The following is a 16,557-nucleotide window of genomic DNA, read 5'->3' on the forward strand; positions in this document are numbered from 1 at the left end:
ATCATGGATTAGAGAGGGAACTCGGGCGGGGCCCAGGAGTGAGGGGCTGGCCTCAGCTGCACAGCACAGAAGGACTTCACCTCTCCACCAGCATCTTTAGCGGCAGCAAACTGGGGATTATAACTTCTGTCTGTCAAACTCGCAGGGCAGTTCAGTTCCATGAGACAAATGCAAGGGTGAATCGTCAGTAGAAAACCACGTATAAATGGAAGGGTCTGCATGGCGGCCTTACGCTCCTTCCTGTCCTGCACCCTCCCTCTCTACCGCCAACATAGCCACTTCTGTAGAAATTTATGCCCTAAACACTTCTTTTTCTTTGTCTTTCTTTTAGAAACACTAACAGTTCGGGGGAAAATGGCAGGTTGAGTGTTGATGTGGGCCTTGCCGACAGTGGGGAGCAGCTTGCTGTCACCGGCTGGCACTTTCCTGCTGTCTCTCAGGCTCCCGGTCCCTGGCACAGGCTTCACGAGGACCTGCACTGCTATCTGAAAAACTCCATCCTCAGAGGGCAGGGCCCACCACTGCCCTCTGCCCCGTCCTCTCCTTGAGTTCGCCCTCAGTTCAGGGCACGGCACGGTGCCAGCGCCGAGCCTGAAGCTCTGGCCTTTACAGACACATGACCAACTCATGGCTCTGAATAGCATCTGAGATACAACTTGGGTCATCCAGCCTGCAGAACTGGGAGTGAGCTCAGGAGGGGTGAGGCAGAGTATGAGGGGAGGGGGCACAAAGCATGTGTAGGAAGGCTGTTTTTTAAAAAATATAATCTATCATTCACCGGAAGAAGTCAAGGGCAAGTGTACACACATACACACACATACACACACATACACACATGAGACAGACAACTCGGGGGATCTGGGAGACAGAGAGGCAACCAAATCTGGAGCTACGGGTGAGTGGGGAGGGTGCTGGGGGCTGAGGGCGGGTATGGGAAGCGTGACAGCCTCCTTCAATGTCCATCTGCTGGGAGGGGGCAGACAGGGGCTTTCATCAGGGGAATCAGGCAGATAAAATGACAAGTCAGTTCAACTGATGGGGAGCAAAGTATGGAGGGAGAGGGGGTGTGGGACACAGTGGGGAGATGGTGGCGGTTGGTAGGGCAGTTTTAAACATCTTTGATCAAAACTGGACAGCATCTGCTCCATGCTGTTATTCATGGTTCAGTGCACCAAAGATTTGTGCAAACATTACCAAGTCTCTTAATTAAGGAAAAATTATGACAAAAGATTAACACATGTTAAAGACTAACTGTAAGAGGGCTTGCCTATAGATAAAGAGACAGTTTAAACATGCCAGGTAACAAAGAGACATGTGCAGGAACTGGTAGGAGCTGTATAGGAGGAGGCAACTCTCGGGGAAGGCGGCAGGAGGCCTCGGAGTGCAGGGGCTGGAGTTCTGTCTGAGGCCAGGGAGCCAGGGCAGGGTGTGGGGGCGGGAGTGGGAGAGAACCAGGCGGGTACAAGAGTCCGTTCCCTGGGTGGGTTCCATGTGGGAGAGAGGTGCTGCTGCCCCAGCAAGAGGGAGGAAAGACCTCAGAAGAGCTCTCTCTTGGTGGGTCATCAGCCACCTGGCTCTTTGGCCACTCCAGGGAAGAGGGGTGCAAGCAGGGCAGGGCTCTGAACATGACCAGTTCTCTGCTTCTCTCCCAAATGGGCCTGGGCAGGCCGGGCTGCCTGCATGGGCTGCTGATGTTAAATCGGACAAAGCCCTTTCAGTGTGAATGTAATGGGCCAGGCCTTGGGCTGACAGTGCAGGCGAAGACCAAGCCTTAGTCCAGCGTCTCACTTGGAGAGAGCTCCTTTCCAGGATGCTGTGGGTGGAAAGGCGAGAGGGGGAGAGGCAGAGGTCTGGAGGTGAGGTGGAGTGAACAGAGGCTTGGGTCCCCGCCCCAGCAGCTGCCCAGAAGTTGCAAATGTCCCTTGGTTTTTTCACTCCGTGCTCCCCATAGCTGCATCCTCCTATACAGTGTGAGTCATGCCAGGCTGAGAGTAAAGGGAGAGAGAAAAGGATGCAGCAATCAAAACTTAAAGGAAAGGGAGGCCTAACTCGTTCCAAGGTTAAATAAATCATAAAAACATTTTCAAAATAAAGCAACAAGAAAAAATCCTTTAAACCAATATAAACAAACAAATGAAAACCAGGAAATGAAAATAAGGAGGTGGGGAGGAGAAAAGAGGAAGAAAAACAATAAACTGGGGAAAGACAATGAGTATTAGAGCAGGCACGGACAGTCAGGTCCAGACGCCATGTACTTACGTTTACCTCGGTGATTGCTATATCAACAATGCTACCCACAACAATCAAGGCGTCAAACGTATTCCATGCATCACAGAAATAGTGCTGCATGGGGCAGAGAAGCCGAGGAAAGGAGAGAGAGAAGAAAAAAAAAAACAAACCAACAACAAAGGAGAAAAACAAAACAAAAAGGAAGAGGAAAAACAAAACAAAACAAAACAAAGCATGAAAGAAAGGAGAGAAGAGAAAAAAATGAGAAAAGAAAGAGGTTACGTGGGCATAGTAAATACTCTCTTACCACTCTACAGTCCTGGTGGCTCAAACCTGGGTCACCTGGTTTTCGCAGGGTGGAGAGGCCTGACAAAAGCTGGGTTAGTTCAAAGGTTACGCCGGGCTGTGGCCACTTGGGAGGGGAGCTGGCGGCCGCCCACCGCCTGCTCCCTCCACTCGGCCAAGCCCCTGGGCCTGGCACACAGGGCTGAGCTGGGACTAGTGGAAAAAAAGGAGGAGAGGCTCCCACTTTTTTTCCCTCACAGGACGACGGCAGGTTCAATAAAAAGCATGACTGGAGGGGGGTAAAAACAGGAAATTAAAACAAATAAATAAAAGGAGGTAAAGAGAGAGAGAGTGAGAGGGAAACAGTAGGCAGAAGAAGAGGAAGGAGAAGGTTCCTGGGGAGGGCAGAGTCATACTCACATTAGTTTCACTGAGAATGACGTCAATTATGCTGCCAATTACGATGAGGAAGTCAAAAACATTCCAGGGATCACTAAAGTAACCCTACATAAGGGAGGGGCAGGCAGGATGGGGATTAAAAAGGAATATTAGACAGACAAGAACAGAGCAACAATCACCATCAGAATCACCGTTCCGGCACCTCAGTGTTGCTGCTGGAGTTCCAAACACCCTCTCAGAGCCCAGGAGCCCAGGGGAAAAGGAGGTGCCAGGAGGCGGCTAGTCCAATCCTCCTGCCCTGCCTCCCCATGGCCACACGGCTCCCCTTCCTCCAGACCATCCCGCTTCACCACCCTCCTGCACAGAGGCCCTCTCTACTTCCCAGCAGGGCCTGGGGCCAGGCAGCACAAGCTGCCATGGTGCAGGGATGTGGCTGGACTCTCTTTTCAGTCCACATTTAGCAACTCCCATGTCCCCGGTTCTCTTCATCAGAAGGGCCTGTCTGGAGGCGGGGAGGGACCACAGCTGGGTGACCCCTTAGAGGAGAACGGGCTGTGGTCCCATGGGTAATCTGGGAGCTAAAGAGAAACGGTCAGTGTGATCCAGAAGGGTGGCCAGGTCATCTGACCTCGGAGGTGCCTCATGTAAAGTTCAGCAATGACAAGGGGACCACGTCATTAAAACAATGTCTATAAAAAGCTGGACTTTATGCAGCTAGAATGAGGGTCACCTTGTTCCAGCTCTGGATGTGCCCAAGAATTTTCAGGGGCAGCTGTGCCATGGCAAAGGCTTTCCTGGCTGAAAGGAGACATAGTGCACGTAGGTCTCATAGTTGGGGAGCACAGGACATGGCCCTAGACAATGCTCTCCTAAGCTACACCTGCCCAGGCTCCTGCCCAACACTGCCATTCTGCTATAGGGTCCTGCTGAAATGCAGGTGCCACCAAAGTGAATGAAGTTATCAAAGCCTTTCCTGAGAACTGGGCTGATAGGGGTGGTCTGGATAGAGGGTATGGAAGGGAAGAGGATTCTTAGGAAGGAGAGATTCTGGCACAGAAGAGGAAGGACAGTGTCCTGCTTTTACCACTTTACCCTGTACCTATGGAATTTCACCTCCACCATATTTAGAAAAGGAAAGAGATAAATTTTTTTTGCAAGACTTTAAGGTACTTGGACAACTGGCCAACCAAGGGATAGGCAGTCCCAGGTTCCCTAGAGGATTCCAGGAGTCCTGGGTGGGCCATTTGCCTATCCGTGAGGTGAGGGATTTAGAGGGCAGTGCTGTGACCACACGGACATCGGCTCATAAGTGAGGAAACCCTAGGAACAGGACAGCCACATTTCCCATGGAGTGGAAAGGAGCTAGTACTAAAGACATTTGTCTTCTTTAAAAAAGGAATTTGCTCTTTTAGTTTTTAAATAAATGTCTGCAAAGGGGACAAAACAGGACTGGAAAACATTTGCTGAGCAGGACCAGACCTTTCCTATTCTCTAGCCGCCAGTTGGGGCTTCCGGGAGATGGAATTCCAGAGCCTGGTGAGTGGGTCTGGAAGCACTAAAGTTCTCCTGAGAGTTTCCCAGGTCTCTCTCCCCAGCCTTCTAGGAGGCTGCCAACTCTCCCTTTTTATTTTTTACTCACAAGAGCCATACGTCAGTGTCTTCCATTTCCTCCTGGCTCTATCCAGCTCCCTTAACTTCCCCACTTCCCAGCCATGCCCTCTTTCCAGAGGGATCGCAAGACACGCTGTCCTAGGGCTGTTATTCTTAGTATGGGAGGTCAGGTCACAGGGAAAGGGGCCTCTTGGTTCCCAGGCATTTCTGCCAAAAGAAAACAGAAGTGCCACTGTGGAGACTTTGCACAGCCAGGCTGGGGAAGCAGAGGTTGGCCAGGGCATGGGTTAGGTGAGGGTCAGCCTGAATACATGGCTCTCTTATTGGCTTCCCAGAATATTTTTCTGATCATGCTAGACCCTTTGAGGCAGAGAGGGGCCTCTCTCTCTCATTTAAATCAGATGTTATGAGCAGGAAACAACCCAATCCCTCCCAGGTTCTCAGATGTCATTCTCAGGGCAAATGGAGAGGGCTGATTTTGAAGGGAGGAAGGTAAAGAGTGAAGGCCTCAAATGGACTATAAAGATGCATATGTTTTAAAATTAGAATTTGGAAAACATTGGGGGATATCTCTAGATAGGAACACCATCTTCGTGGGTAGAGCTATTTCAGAAGGGAAGGGGAGAAGGTCAAGGGAGAGAAAGGAGAGAAACAGGAACGAGAGCAGAGTCCAGGATGTTCTGCATCCAGCCTAGAAAACGTGGTAACAAAACACGATTTGGGAGTGGGGACAGGAGGAGAGGGAGGAAGGCAGAAGGCTCAGGGCTCAAGAAAGGAGAATGATTAGAGTCTTTCATCCATGAGAGACCTGAAACAAAATGGGTAAGTTGGCCTTGGTCTGCAACATCTCTGAGAGGAGGAAAGGGAAAGGAAGAGAGGCAGCAAACAGGCAAAGGCGAGGTTAACACACAGGTTAATCAGCTGGGAGCACCAGGGGCGGGGCCCAGACCTAAAGGGACCCTGTCAACCTCCTGGGTGTGCATCACCTGTCACCACGTCTTCTGGGTCTCTATGTGCATGTGCACATGGAAGGAAACACCACAGTCAATTCCTCCTGGACCACAGCAGCTTCCACAGCTTCATGGCTGCCTACTACTGGGTTGGCTGGGCTCTGGAGATTCATGCCTCATGCCTTGCCCTTGCCCTTGCCCTCAACAGGCTGTGCTGATGGAGGCTTCTGAATGACTTCTCTGGTCTATGGCAAGCTACTTGGTGGGCCCAGTGCCTGGGCCTCCACTGGCTGCAGAAACCAGCCATGCCCTTGTCGCCAAGGGATCCTGGGAACCAAGCCCTGAGGAGATTTTTTGCATGTAGCCAGAATGCCATGGCTGGGGGACCATGTTTGTGGGAGGTTGTTGACAGGATCCCTTTAAGAGGCAGCTTTTAACCCTGACCCTTCCACCCACCTTTCCACTGTCCCACAGCCCATCAACCTTCCCAAGTGGACCCTGAAGACCCCTTCAGATCCAGCGTTTAGGTCAGCCTCCTCCTCCCACTCTTTCAGTTGTCCCTTCCTCCCACCCATTCCCACCCACTACTAGAAACAAGGCCCAACACCCCCATTAGGCCAACAGGTGTCTAAGGGGGACACTGGCCAAACCCCTAAGCAGGCAGGGCCTGGGAGAATTACTTTTCCCCTAAACTCTCTGGAGTGTGAGAGCTTAGTGCTCTGTTATGCTCTCTTTCCCATTCTCCTATTCCCCCCTACCCTAACCCACCCCCGCACACCTGTTTTGCCCACTTCCTTATTTGCTGGAAACCATTGGAAATGTGGATTTCGGGGGTATAATGGAAGAAAGAGGATGAAAACAATCATAGGTGTTTTTTCTCTTATACCTGCCACTCCTTCTTTCCCTGGTGACAGGTCCCAAACGGCAGGGAAGACACCAGGGTTAGGGACAGGTTTTCCTGGCTCTCCCTGAATGGTAAACCAAACCTCTTCGTGTCCAGCTCCTCAGAGCCATGCAGGCCTGATCGCCCAGATGGGATGGTGCTTTCAGGGTTGGAAGTCTTTTCCTTGCAATCCCTAGGCCCTGCAGAATCAGTAGATGTCCCCTTTCAAGATGGGCTCTCCCTTGGCCACCCTCAGGAGGTCTTGTGCTCTCCCCTCCAGGCTAAGCAGCAGCACCCCTGCGATTGCTCACACCCCAGGGGTAACACATTCTCTCTCGTGCCGCTGGCCCTCCGCTCACGGGCTGACGTGGGCTGAGATAATGTAGACCAAATTGATGCAAAAGTATCATCTGATGCATTTCACATGCACAAGAATTTTGGATTTTCCTCTCTTTTGGATTATCTGTGTCCTGATGCACCTCCTCCACCAGAGCTATTCCAAGTTGAAAGAGGCAGTGTGGTGGTTAGGGGTGGGGTGAGGTGTCTGGGTTCAAATCCTAACTCTGTCACTTATTAGCTGGGTAACCTTGAGCAAATGACATAACCTCCCATGCCTCAGTTTCCCCACCTATAAAGTGGGATAACCATAGGGTCCTGGTGAGGAATAAAGGACAGTAGCATTAGCTACTGTCATGATTAACCAGAGGGGATCTGTTAGGTCGGATTCACAGGGTTAATCTTGGGGGTGGGACAGCAGAGGGGAAGGCAAAGCCCAGGTGTCTGTGGAAGGAGGAGGGAAGAGGCCGAAGTTTCTGGAATCCTGAGCTCACCTCTCATCTGTCTCCAAGGCCTTTTCTGCCCATCTTGAGTTGCTACTAAGTAGTGGGACTGTCTTGAGACTCTAAACTATGGCTGGTACTATTTTGAGATTAGTGACAGTATGCAAGTTATCATGGCTAATTTTTGAGGCTCAAGTTCATCTAGACCAGGGGTGGGCAACCCCTGGCACGCGTGCCAAACATGGCACGCCAGTAACTTTTGCTGGCATGCGAAACCCTCTCTTATAATCTTCCATTTACATTTTTTTCTTAATATTGATTTATTTTTCAGATAAATTCAGTGTAGGTGCATCTTAGATAAATAAATAATTTTACATAACAAGTTATCTTAAAGACCATAGACATGGATTGACGAGAGAGGGGAAGAGCAATTTCTATGCCTCTGCCTTAACTCTCCCTGCCTTCCTAGATCCGACCTGTGTTTTGGTTTCATCCACATACGCTTGTGAATCTTTGTTCTCAGTGATGAATTTTGTTAAGTCTCCTAATAGGAGTAGCCTGATGGATGAAAGTAGTAGCTCGTGCATATCTCTGAAGGTCATGAAATATAAACCTGATGTAAAATCTCTGTCATCAGTGATGCAGCAGCAAAAGTCTCACTGATAATATCAAACGAAGTCATAAACTTTTCTATCAGACTATCAGTGTACATGTATACATTAAAAAATAAATGTATTTTTCATCATCATATACTGTGTTTTTGTCGCTCGAATGAATTTTATTATTTCTTCAAGGTTCTTCACATACGTACCCCTTAAGAGATATCAAGTAGGCGTAGCATGTTCTCAACAAATTAGGGTTGGCACGCAGAAGAATTTTGAGTCGGAGATTTTGCTGGTTTTGGCACGCACTCACAAAAAGGTTGCCCACCCCTGATCTAGTCAACTGCCATGTTCTTAGAAACCACTATTCCTACCAGGAAAGACTCAGTTTCCGCTCCTCTGCCAGGAGGGCTGGGGAGCGAGGCCTGAGCGGCCGAGTGGGCCTTTTTCCAGTGCTGACCCCAGAGAGCTGTTGTGCGGGAGGTGGTAGGTTTGTGTCCTTGCCCTTGAATTCTGGATTCTTAGTTCCTTTGCTGCCCAGAGCAGAGTTCACCACTGTGATCTTCACAGAGGCAATACCAGCTTTAAAGCAAGGTGGTAAGAAGGAATCCATAGACAATCTGCACACCTGGGATTGTGTTGTGTATTCTTAGTAATTTTGAGGCAAAAGTTGTTTCACTGCCATGACTTGTTTTTTTCTCTTCTCTATTCCTCTTGCCTATCGTCCGCGTGTACCTCCGCTGGTCCAGCAGAGAGAAGGTGAAGCGAAGGAGCGCAGAGGAGCGCAGAGATGATGTGGCCCTGATAGGAAAGCGGACTCTGGACTTTCAGTCTGTCTGCGAGTCTCTCCCCAAAGACCGTTCCCTTCCAGGGACACATGGGGTCTAAGAGTGTCGAAGTGGGACACCTGAGTTGAGATTAGAAATGGAGCTGTTGGAATCGAGGCGGAGAGCAGGAACAGATAGGAAAACTGACAGAGGAAGAGTGTCTGGGGGGTGGGAGGGAGCACAACTGCCAAGAGATGGGGATGGCAGGGACGAGGAGGAATTACAGAAATCGTGTGAGAAGAACAGCTGAGAAGGGAACTGATGGGAAAGGTCACTCAGGTAGAAGGCAGGAGAGGAGAAAGAGGAAAAGAGGAAAGACCACACAGAGGGTCGAAAATGGGGAGAAGGTGGTGGGGAGAGAACAGGACAGAGAGAGGGAGAGAGACAGAATTGGAGAGGAGAGGAGGGGAGGGAAGAGGAGAGACAGGCAGGATGGAGAGCTCCTAGAGTGGGCCCAGACCTCTGAAGTGACCATGCAACTGGGACAGGAAAGCAGCGGGAATCCATGAAGCTGGAGGAAGGGGTCAGGGCCACCTGGGGGAGGCAGGACCTAAAATGCACGGGAGGGGGTAAAAAATGGCTTGCACTTAACCCAGGGAAGGGGTTCCTGAAAGAGGGCAGAGCCCCGCGTGAGTGAGCAAGCATCTGCGTCAGGAGGCTGAGCGGAGGGGTTGGTGGTGGGTGGGAGGCAGTGCCCAGGTCCTGGACACACTGATCTCTCCTGGGCCTCAGGCTGTGGAACGGAGGGATGGGCGGGGCTGAGGGGACAGGGAGAAGAGCTGCATGCAGCTGGGGGAGGCGCAGTAGTGAAGTCTCTACATTTGTGAAGAGTCAGTGCCAGGGAACATCCTGGAACACAATGGTAACTGACACCAAGCAGAGATAATATAAATTGTATTACATTAGGATGCCATTTAGGCATAACAGTAATCATGGAAATTAGCGGTGTCTCATGGAGAAGGCATAATGGAGCACACAGCTGCTCCCAGGCCTGGCTGCCTGGGAGGCAGCGAGGATCTCTGCCTTGTCTGTAGGCTCCCTCCCTGCGATGTATTCATTCAGAAATGCCTGAGGGCTCACACTGCACAGACAGCCTGGGGCAGCAGGGACAGAGGGCAGGAGCAGGGAGGGGGTGTGGTCAGGGCCTGGGGCCTTCTCTGGTGAGGGCCCAGGTGGTGGTGGTGATGGGGGCTGCTCTCAAAATTTTTATAGGAATGTAAACTCTGAACTGGACATCATCTGCTTCCAGTTGCCTTTGGAATTAAGCTTTTCCCTCCCCAGGAAAGTTTTAAAGGCCCTCATTCATTTATCTCATCAATGAGTGCTTACAAGGTGCCTGGTGTGCCAGGTGTGGGCCTGCAGACATGGCCAAACCTGGCACTTTCGGTTTTCTCCTCTGGGAGCAGATGAAAACTGCTGGTTATGGACTAAGCATCTTTGGGAACCTTAGCAGGTTCATTCTCTGCCTCAGTCTGCACCCGCGTAGGCTGCAGGTGCTCCATGCTAATGCCAGCCATGAGCTGATTTGTGCAAAGGACTCCTCCAGGATAGGGTGTTGCATGGACCTACCCCTGGAGCGGGCAAGGCCAGCAGATGCACTGCAAGTACGCAGGCAACTTTACAGTCAAACGAACCGCATGACACTGTGGAGAGGCAGGGAAGGCAGAGACCAGGCGGCCCTGGGACTGGGAGGACGGGAGGAGCAGCCAAGGAGCTTAGCCCATGCAGCCTCTGTGGTCTGCCTGTCTCAAATTCTCTCCTGTCCAGTCCAGCTGTCCTAGACTCTGGGACAGTATTCCAAAGCCAGACCTGGCAGGCCCCACCCTACCGTCTCCAGGCCCTTTCTGGCGTGATGAGCGGACCCTTACTTAGCAAAGGCAGGTGTGACCCAACTGCGATCATGTGAGTTGCAATCTGCACCCACTGTAGTGAACAAAATGTGAACGAAATGAGCAACTGTCCTCACTTCCAGAAGAGAGCCTTGAGTTGTGCAGGCATGTTACCACAGCCTCTGCTTCCTTCCCGGCAGATGGAGGGACCACGGTGCACCCCCTCCGAGGGTTGTGCGGTGCCTGCTGGTGGCTGGGATTGTTCCTGTGACTGCTGCAGGGTTCGAGCCAGGCTGCCCGCCTGCATCCTAGATGGCCCCCCCTTCCCCGCAGCACCGGTGGGAGCACTGGCAGTGCCTCCGTTCTGGGGGGTCAGGGCTGCACACAGCTCCACAGCTTTGGCGACCCCTCTTCCCCTCCCGGACTTGGTGTGGTCGGGTCTCTTTCTCAGCGGCAGGAATGGAGATGGAACCAGCGTACTTCCCACCGGGCTTCTTTATACAATGTGGATAATTTTCCACATTAAATAATTAAATGTAATAGCTAATACTACCCTTCCCACACAAGGCTTTATGCAAGTCATATAATTATTTTTTATTATTCATAGTGACTTTTAAGCTTTCAAGTGCCAGGCAAGAAGGAAACCTGTCACAGTGTTGCAACAATATGCAAATCCCTGGGTACGAGAGCAGGCGGGAGGCCCCATGACAAAGCCCACTTATGCCTGTCTGCCTGCGCTGCTCTAACAGGTACCCTGTGGGCACTCCACAAGTAAATAATAATCAGAGTGATGCCCACTCACCAACCAGGCTGCTGAGAAACAGGCTGCCTGGCGCAGCACGCAGCTCCTCAGTCAGGCTGACGCCCTTGCTGGGCTGGCTGACTGGCTCCCTGGTGTCCCCTTGCAGCCTCCCTTCCTCTCCTTCCCTTCCCTGCCAAGTTTCTGGGCTGAGGGGTTCCATGGATGGTGGGAGACCCTGGTTTCTTAAGAGTTGGGATAAAGAGGTTTCAAGGAAAACTAAATAAGAGGCTGAAGTCCTACCTTAGCCTAAGGCCGTGGTTCTGAGTGTGGGGAGTGCATTGCCCTCTAGGGCAGCGGTTCTCAACCTGTGGGTCGCGACCCCTTTGGGGGTCGAACGACCCTTTCACAGGGGTGGCCTAAGACCATTGGAAAACACATATATAATTACATATTGTTTTTGTGATTAATCACTATGCTTTAATTATATTCAATTTGTAACAATGAAACTGGGGGTCACCACAACATGAGGAACTGTACTAAAGGGTCGCAGCATTAGGAAGGTTGAGAACCACTGCTCTAGGGGGTGTTTGGGATCCTGCAGGGCACCACTATGATGCAGGGGGCAAAAGTGGCCTCTAGGAGTGAGGGGGTGGGGCCACCAGGGATGCATCTGCAGAGGCTGGCTTTCTTTTGCTCATGCGGTGACATTTACAGACACCTGATGCTGCAGGTGCTACTGTGTTGGATCTAGAGGTACAGTAGGCTTGAACTGCTCCCCCATCACCACACTGCCTATTCTTCACCAGCACTCAGCACGCCGGTTCAAAACCACAATCAGATTGTATAATGCCCCACTTCAGGCCCCTGCTGCTGTGGTTTCTGAGGGCAGTGAGAGTACATCCACATCCCATACTAGTCCCGAAGGGCCTGCACACTCTGGCCCTACCCACACCTCCTCTTCACTCACTGCTTCAGGCCCCAGAAAAAGCTGAGCTCACCCCTGCCTCAGGGCCTTTGCTTTTCTCTCTGCCTGAAATGCTCTTCTCTGGTTCCTGTTCAACCTCCAGGGTTCAGTTTAACCGGCACCTTCCCGAACTCCTTCTCTCAAACAGTTGCCTCTTCCTCCGCGGCTCTCCCTGTGGTAACCCATCCCCCAGCATGGCACTTGCCTATTCTGCAACCTCTTTTTTTACTGGTGTCATGACACCATGAGCCTTGTAAAGATGCTACCATGTCTCAACATCATCAAGAAGTGCTCAACAACTATAGAAAGAAAAGATGGAAAAAGTTGTGCTAATGAGTGGAAATTACAGAGAGGCCATTCAGTTCAGTGTAAAGGAGCATTCCCAACACAGATGCCTCTAGAAACAGGAATGTGTAGAGATTTCTGTGGTGCTGAAAGATACATGATCTTAATGGTGTTTTCTAACATTAATATTCCGACACTTTACCTTGTTCTCTAGTTCTATAATTTTCATTCATTCACTCACACATGCATTAAATGCTCACTGAATGCTTCTCATGGCACAAAAATGCATATGAAACACTCTCTTCCTTCAAGGAATTCAGCAGTCTAATTTTTGTCTCTGCAACTTGAAAGTCTTCCACGGCAAGTGCATGTGTATATGCGTGTGCATGCATGCGTGTGTGCATGCGTATGTGCATGTGTGTGCACACATACACGTGAATAGCAGGGTACATTAGGTTACTGTTTCACTCTCCTGAACCCACCTGTCAGGTGACTGTCCCATAGCCTCAAAGTACCTGTCACTTCATATTTGGAAAGGAAATCAGAAAGTGCAGCCCCATCTAGGAGAACATATGGGCCAAAGAATGGGGCCTCAGAGGAGGTGGAGGGATATAGGAAGGGAGTGACTATTATGTTTCCATAGAGTTGCTACTTGAGAATGGATTGCTTTCATTTTGTCTCTGGTTTGCTTATACTTGCTGAGGATCCACTAAGTGCAAAGCAACATATCAATTTGCTCACATTCATTGTTTCAGTGAGAGTGTAGTTAAAAAACTTGGCTTTTGAATCACCTAAACCTGCATGAAAATCCCCCAAAACAACAACAAAAATGGCTCTTTGTTTTGGACCCATTACTTCGATTTTTTCTCTGCTCTCCAGTTTCCTAAAGACCATTTTACTTGTCTTATAGCTTGACTGAGATCATGAATGGAAAATGTCTGATTCTTCACAGACACAATATACAGGGTGTCCCCCCAAAATGTATACACATTTTAATAGCTGATAGCTCAATTCTGAAAATGAAATGCATTTTAATAAGCACTGCCTTTACAATTACTCAAAGTATATACATTTTTTGTGATACCCTGTATATTACTTCCTTCCCTCCTTGCTTCTGAATATTACTTAATTTTAAGAATTGATACAAAATTGGTTAATGTAATTATTCATCACTTCTTTTTAATAGGAATGGGAGTACCAGGCTGAATAGCAGGTTTCCTAGGGAAGAATGGGACGGTGAAGTGGGGACTCTACAAGACCCAAGAGGGGGCCAGAGTCAGGGAAGTCTGCTCTTAAAACCCACACGAGGGCTCACCGGCTTGCAGTCCCCATTGTGTCCCTGGCACCAAGCACACTGCCTGGTGCGTTGGAAGCTCAATACAATATTTGTGGGTTATTGGTTAACTTTAGGCTGCAGCAAAACACTAGCCAAACGGCATAGAGTCGAGAGTTCTTAAGATAATAATATGAAGAATGACAAGGCCTAGAGACAGAGAAAGAGCGGAAATGGTGAAAAACTGGGCTCAGATCTGGGGAAGCCCAGCCATGGGTGGCACTGGTCACAGAAAAGGGCGAGCGGCAGTTTTAGGCATTAGCAGCATGGTTTGTATCTGTCCTAGCACAACTGGGCTTCAAGGACGCATGAAGATGAGCCCTAGACGTATATCATAGTGAGAGGCAGACATCTGCAGGAAGGGGTAGCACGCATGAGCTCAGGATGAGAGATGACAGAACACCAGAACTGCAAAAAGACCAATTTAAAAATGGAAAGGAACAAGCAGGACATGAGGCAGAAGGCAAAGGTCCTTTGTTCTGAGTTGAGAGCTGGGTGCAGACTCCCAGGCTGAGGGCTCATGCATAGAACACACTCCATCCAGATGGCACTCTCCCCAGAAGCCTTAGTGACCTGCAGACACTGCTGCGGTCTGAGTATTTGCTCCCCACCTCCCCCCAAGGCACAGGCTGGAATCCTGACACCCAGAGGAGTTAGGAGGTAGGGCCTTTGGGAGGTGATTACTTCATGGGAGCAAAGCTTTCAAGAATGGGATTCATGCTCTTATAAAAGAGATTTCGCAGAGCTCTCTTGCCCCTTCCGCCACATGAGGGCCCAGCAAGAAGGCACCGGCTATCCAACTGGGAGAATGTGACCATGCTGGGGCCTTGATCTCGGGCTTCCTGCTTCCACAACAGTGAGAATACATTTCTGTTGTTTATACCCTACCCAGTGTGTGGTATTGTTACAGCAGCCTGGATGGGCTAAGGCAGACATGACCTCACTGGTCTCACCACAGTCCGCTAAGCCAGTCTTCCTACGTTATGGAAACTGAGGCATGGGAAGAACAGTGCATGTAGGAACCTTATGCCCTCCCTGCCCACCCCCAACGCATTCAAGGTGGTGCTGAGGTAGGAGATGGGCTTCCTGGTTCTCAATCTACCAGAATTTTCTCTCTTTGTGGAATTTGGGGCAGTAGATGATTAAGCAAAGAAATGAAATAAAATTTGCATTGTAAAAATATAAAGCCAGGGCCCTAGCCAGGTAGCTCAGTTGGTTAGAACTTCGTCTCAATACACCAAAGTTACAGATTCAATCCCATCAGGGCACATACAATGAATGCATAAGTAAGTGAAACAACAAATTAGAGTTTCTCTCTCTAAAACTAAATCAATCATACATATGGCCTCACAAGAATTACTGCACCACTTAAATTGTTAGAAGGGGGAATGTCTGTGAATGGTACAGTTAGAGCCAGAGGTAAAGTTCGAGAGAAAGTAGATTTTAGCAGGCGATGTAATTATCTGGTAAAAACACACCAAGTCTCTAAAAGATTCTCAGCTTTCAACAAGAGCCAGTGGCCCCGATTTGCTCCTTTCCTGCTAGTCATCTCACTCTCTCCTTCCTTCTCCTGCTCTTCACTGGGCTCTAAGGGACATTTCTCTCAACAGCTCACGAGAGGGTGAGTGGGGATCAGCGTCTCCTGCCCGGTGGAGGGAGCCTGGCCTGGGGGAATCTTGCCGGTGGTCTTCTCGGCGCCTCAGCTGCTGTCCCGGTGCATTACAGGCACCCTGGCCTGCGGTTCCTCTCACTCCATCTGCCCAGGCTGCCCCTCAGGGCTTTGGTGGCAGTTGCCAGACCTCTCTGCTCTGCTGCTTAGTGGCTTGTCTAACACAGGGTAACGCATCCCTCTGTCCAGTGCCTCTGTTTCTGTCAGAGTTGGCAGTATTTTGGGACCTATCCGCTGGCATGCTCCCCACTGGCTTTCTTTGGGGGACAGCGGGCACACCTGATTTTGGAAGTTAATGAAAACCACGACTCCCTGGCCTGAGTAGGAAGGTGGGCTGGGCTCACAGTTGGCACAAATGCTTAATATTTCCTGGGTCAGATGAGTAGATCTGCCGCTGGACTTGGGGTGGAGTCACCTTCAGAAGGGCCCTCCCCGCCCTCCACCTCCTGGTGAGTGTCAGCCCCTGGTCCCTTCCCCAGGAACAGCTTGCTCTTGCAGGGTCAGAAAATGCCTTCCTGCCTGGATGACTTGGACCCTCAGCCTCAGGAGTGCCCTTCACATTGGTACAGGGCATGGGTGTCCCAGAAAAGCCCGAGCTGGCTGGAGGGAGGGCAGGATGCCTTCAGGCTGTGCGAAGAAAGCTGTTTGCCAAAGGGAAGCCTGATGCTGGAGCTTTAAGGAAGGAGGTTCTAGGCATGGATAAAGCTGACAGAGCAGACCAAGAATTAAGCTGCAGAGTTTCTTTGCAGAAAAATGCGCCCTCCCCACTCCAGCTTTCCTGCTGCCTGTCCACGTGGGAAGTTGGACTGCCCTCACCTGTCCCTTTTGCCACAAGCCCAGTGAAAAGAGGCAGCTGGTGAGGACTTCCCACCTTGACCACACCCTCTGGGGGTCCCCACAGGCTCCTCGCCTACGCAGGGCAACAGGCCTTCCCTAAGAACAACACTGTATGCAGAGAAAAGATTACTCTGGGGCCACTGGGAACCATGGGATGCCCCGCACTCGGATAGGCACTAACATGCTAATTAGGAATAAGAAGAAGGCTGCCTTCCTGCCCAGCCAGTCCAAGGCCAGCAACACTGTCTCTCAGGCTGAGACCTTCAAGATGCAGAGACTGGCCCTGGCTCAAGCACTCACAGTGCTCACCCCTGTGAGGGCCACTCAAGAGCC

General features: G+C 50.5%; 1 protein-coding gene across 1 annotated transcript in view; it reads right to left on the bottom strand.

Moving 5' to 3' along the window:
* Nucleotides 1-16,557, bottom strand: part of CACNA1C (calcium voltage-gated channel subunit alpha1 C) — a 224,941-nt gene that overhangs the window by 56,499 nt on the left and 151,885 nt on the right. The window contains exon 27 of the mRNA XM_081083633.1: nucleotides 2,935-3,018. Coding sequence (XP_080939759.1) covers nucleotides 2,935-3,018 — 84 coding nt within the window. The remainder of the gene's footprint in view (nucleotides 1-2,934; nucleotides 3,019-16,557) is intronic.

Source organism: Myotis nattereri, assembly GCF_964212035.1.
Source record: "Myotis nattereri genome assembly, chromosome: 2".
Classification (NCBI taxonomy): Eukaryota; Metazoa; Chordata; class Mammalia; order Chiroptera; family Vespertilionidae; genus Myotis; species Myotis nattereri.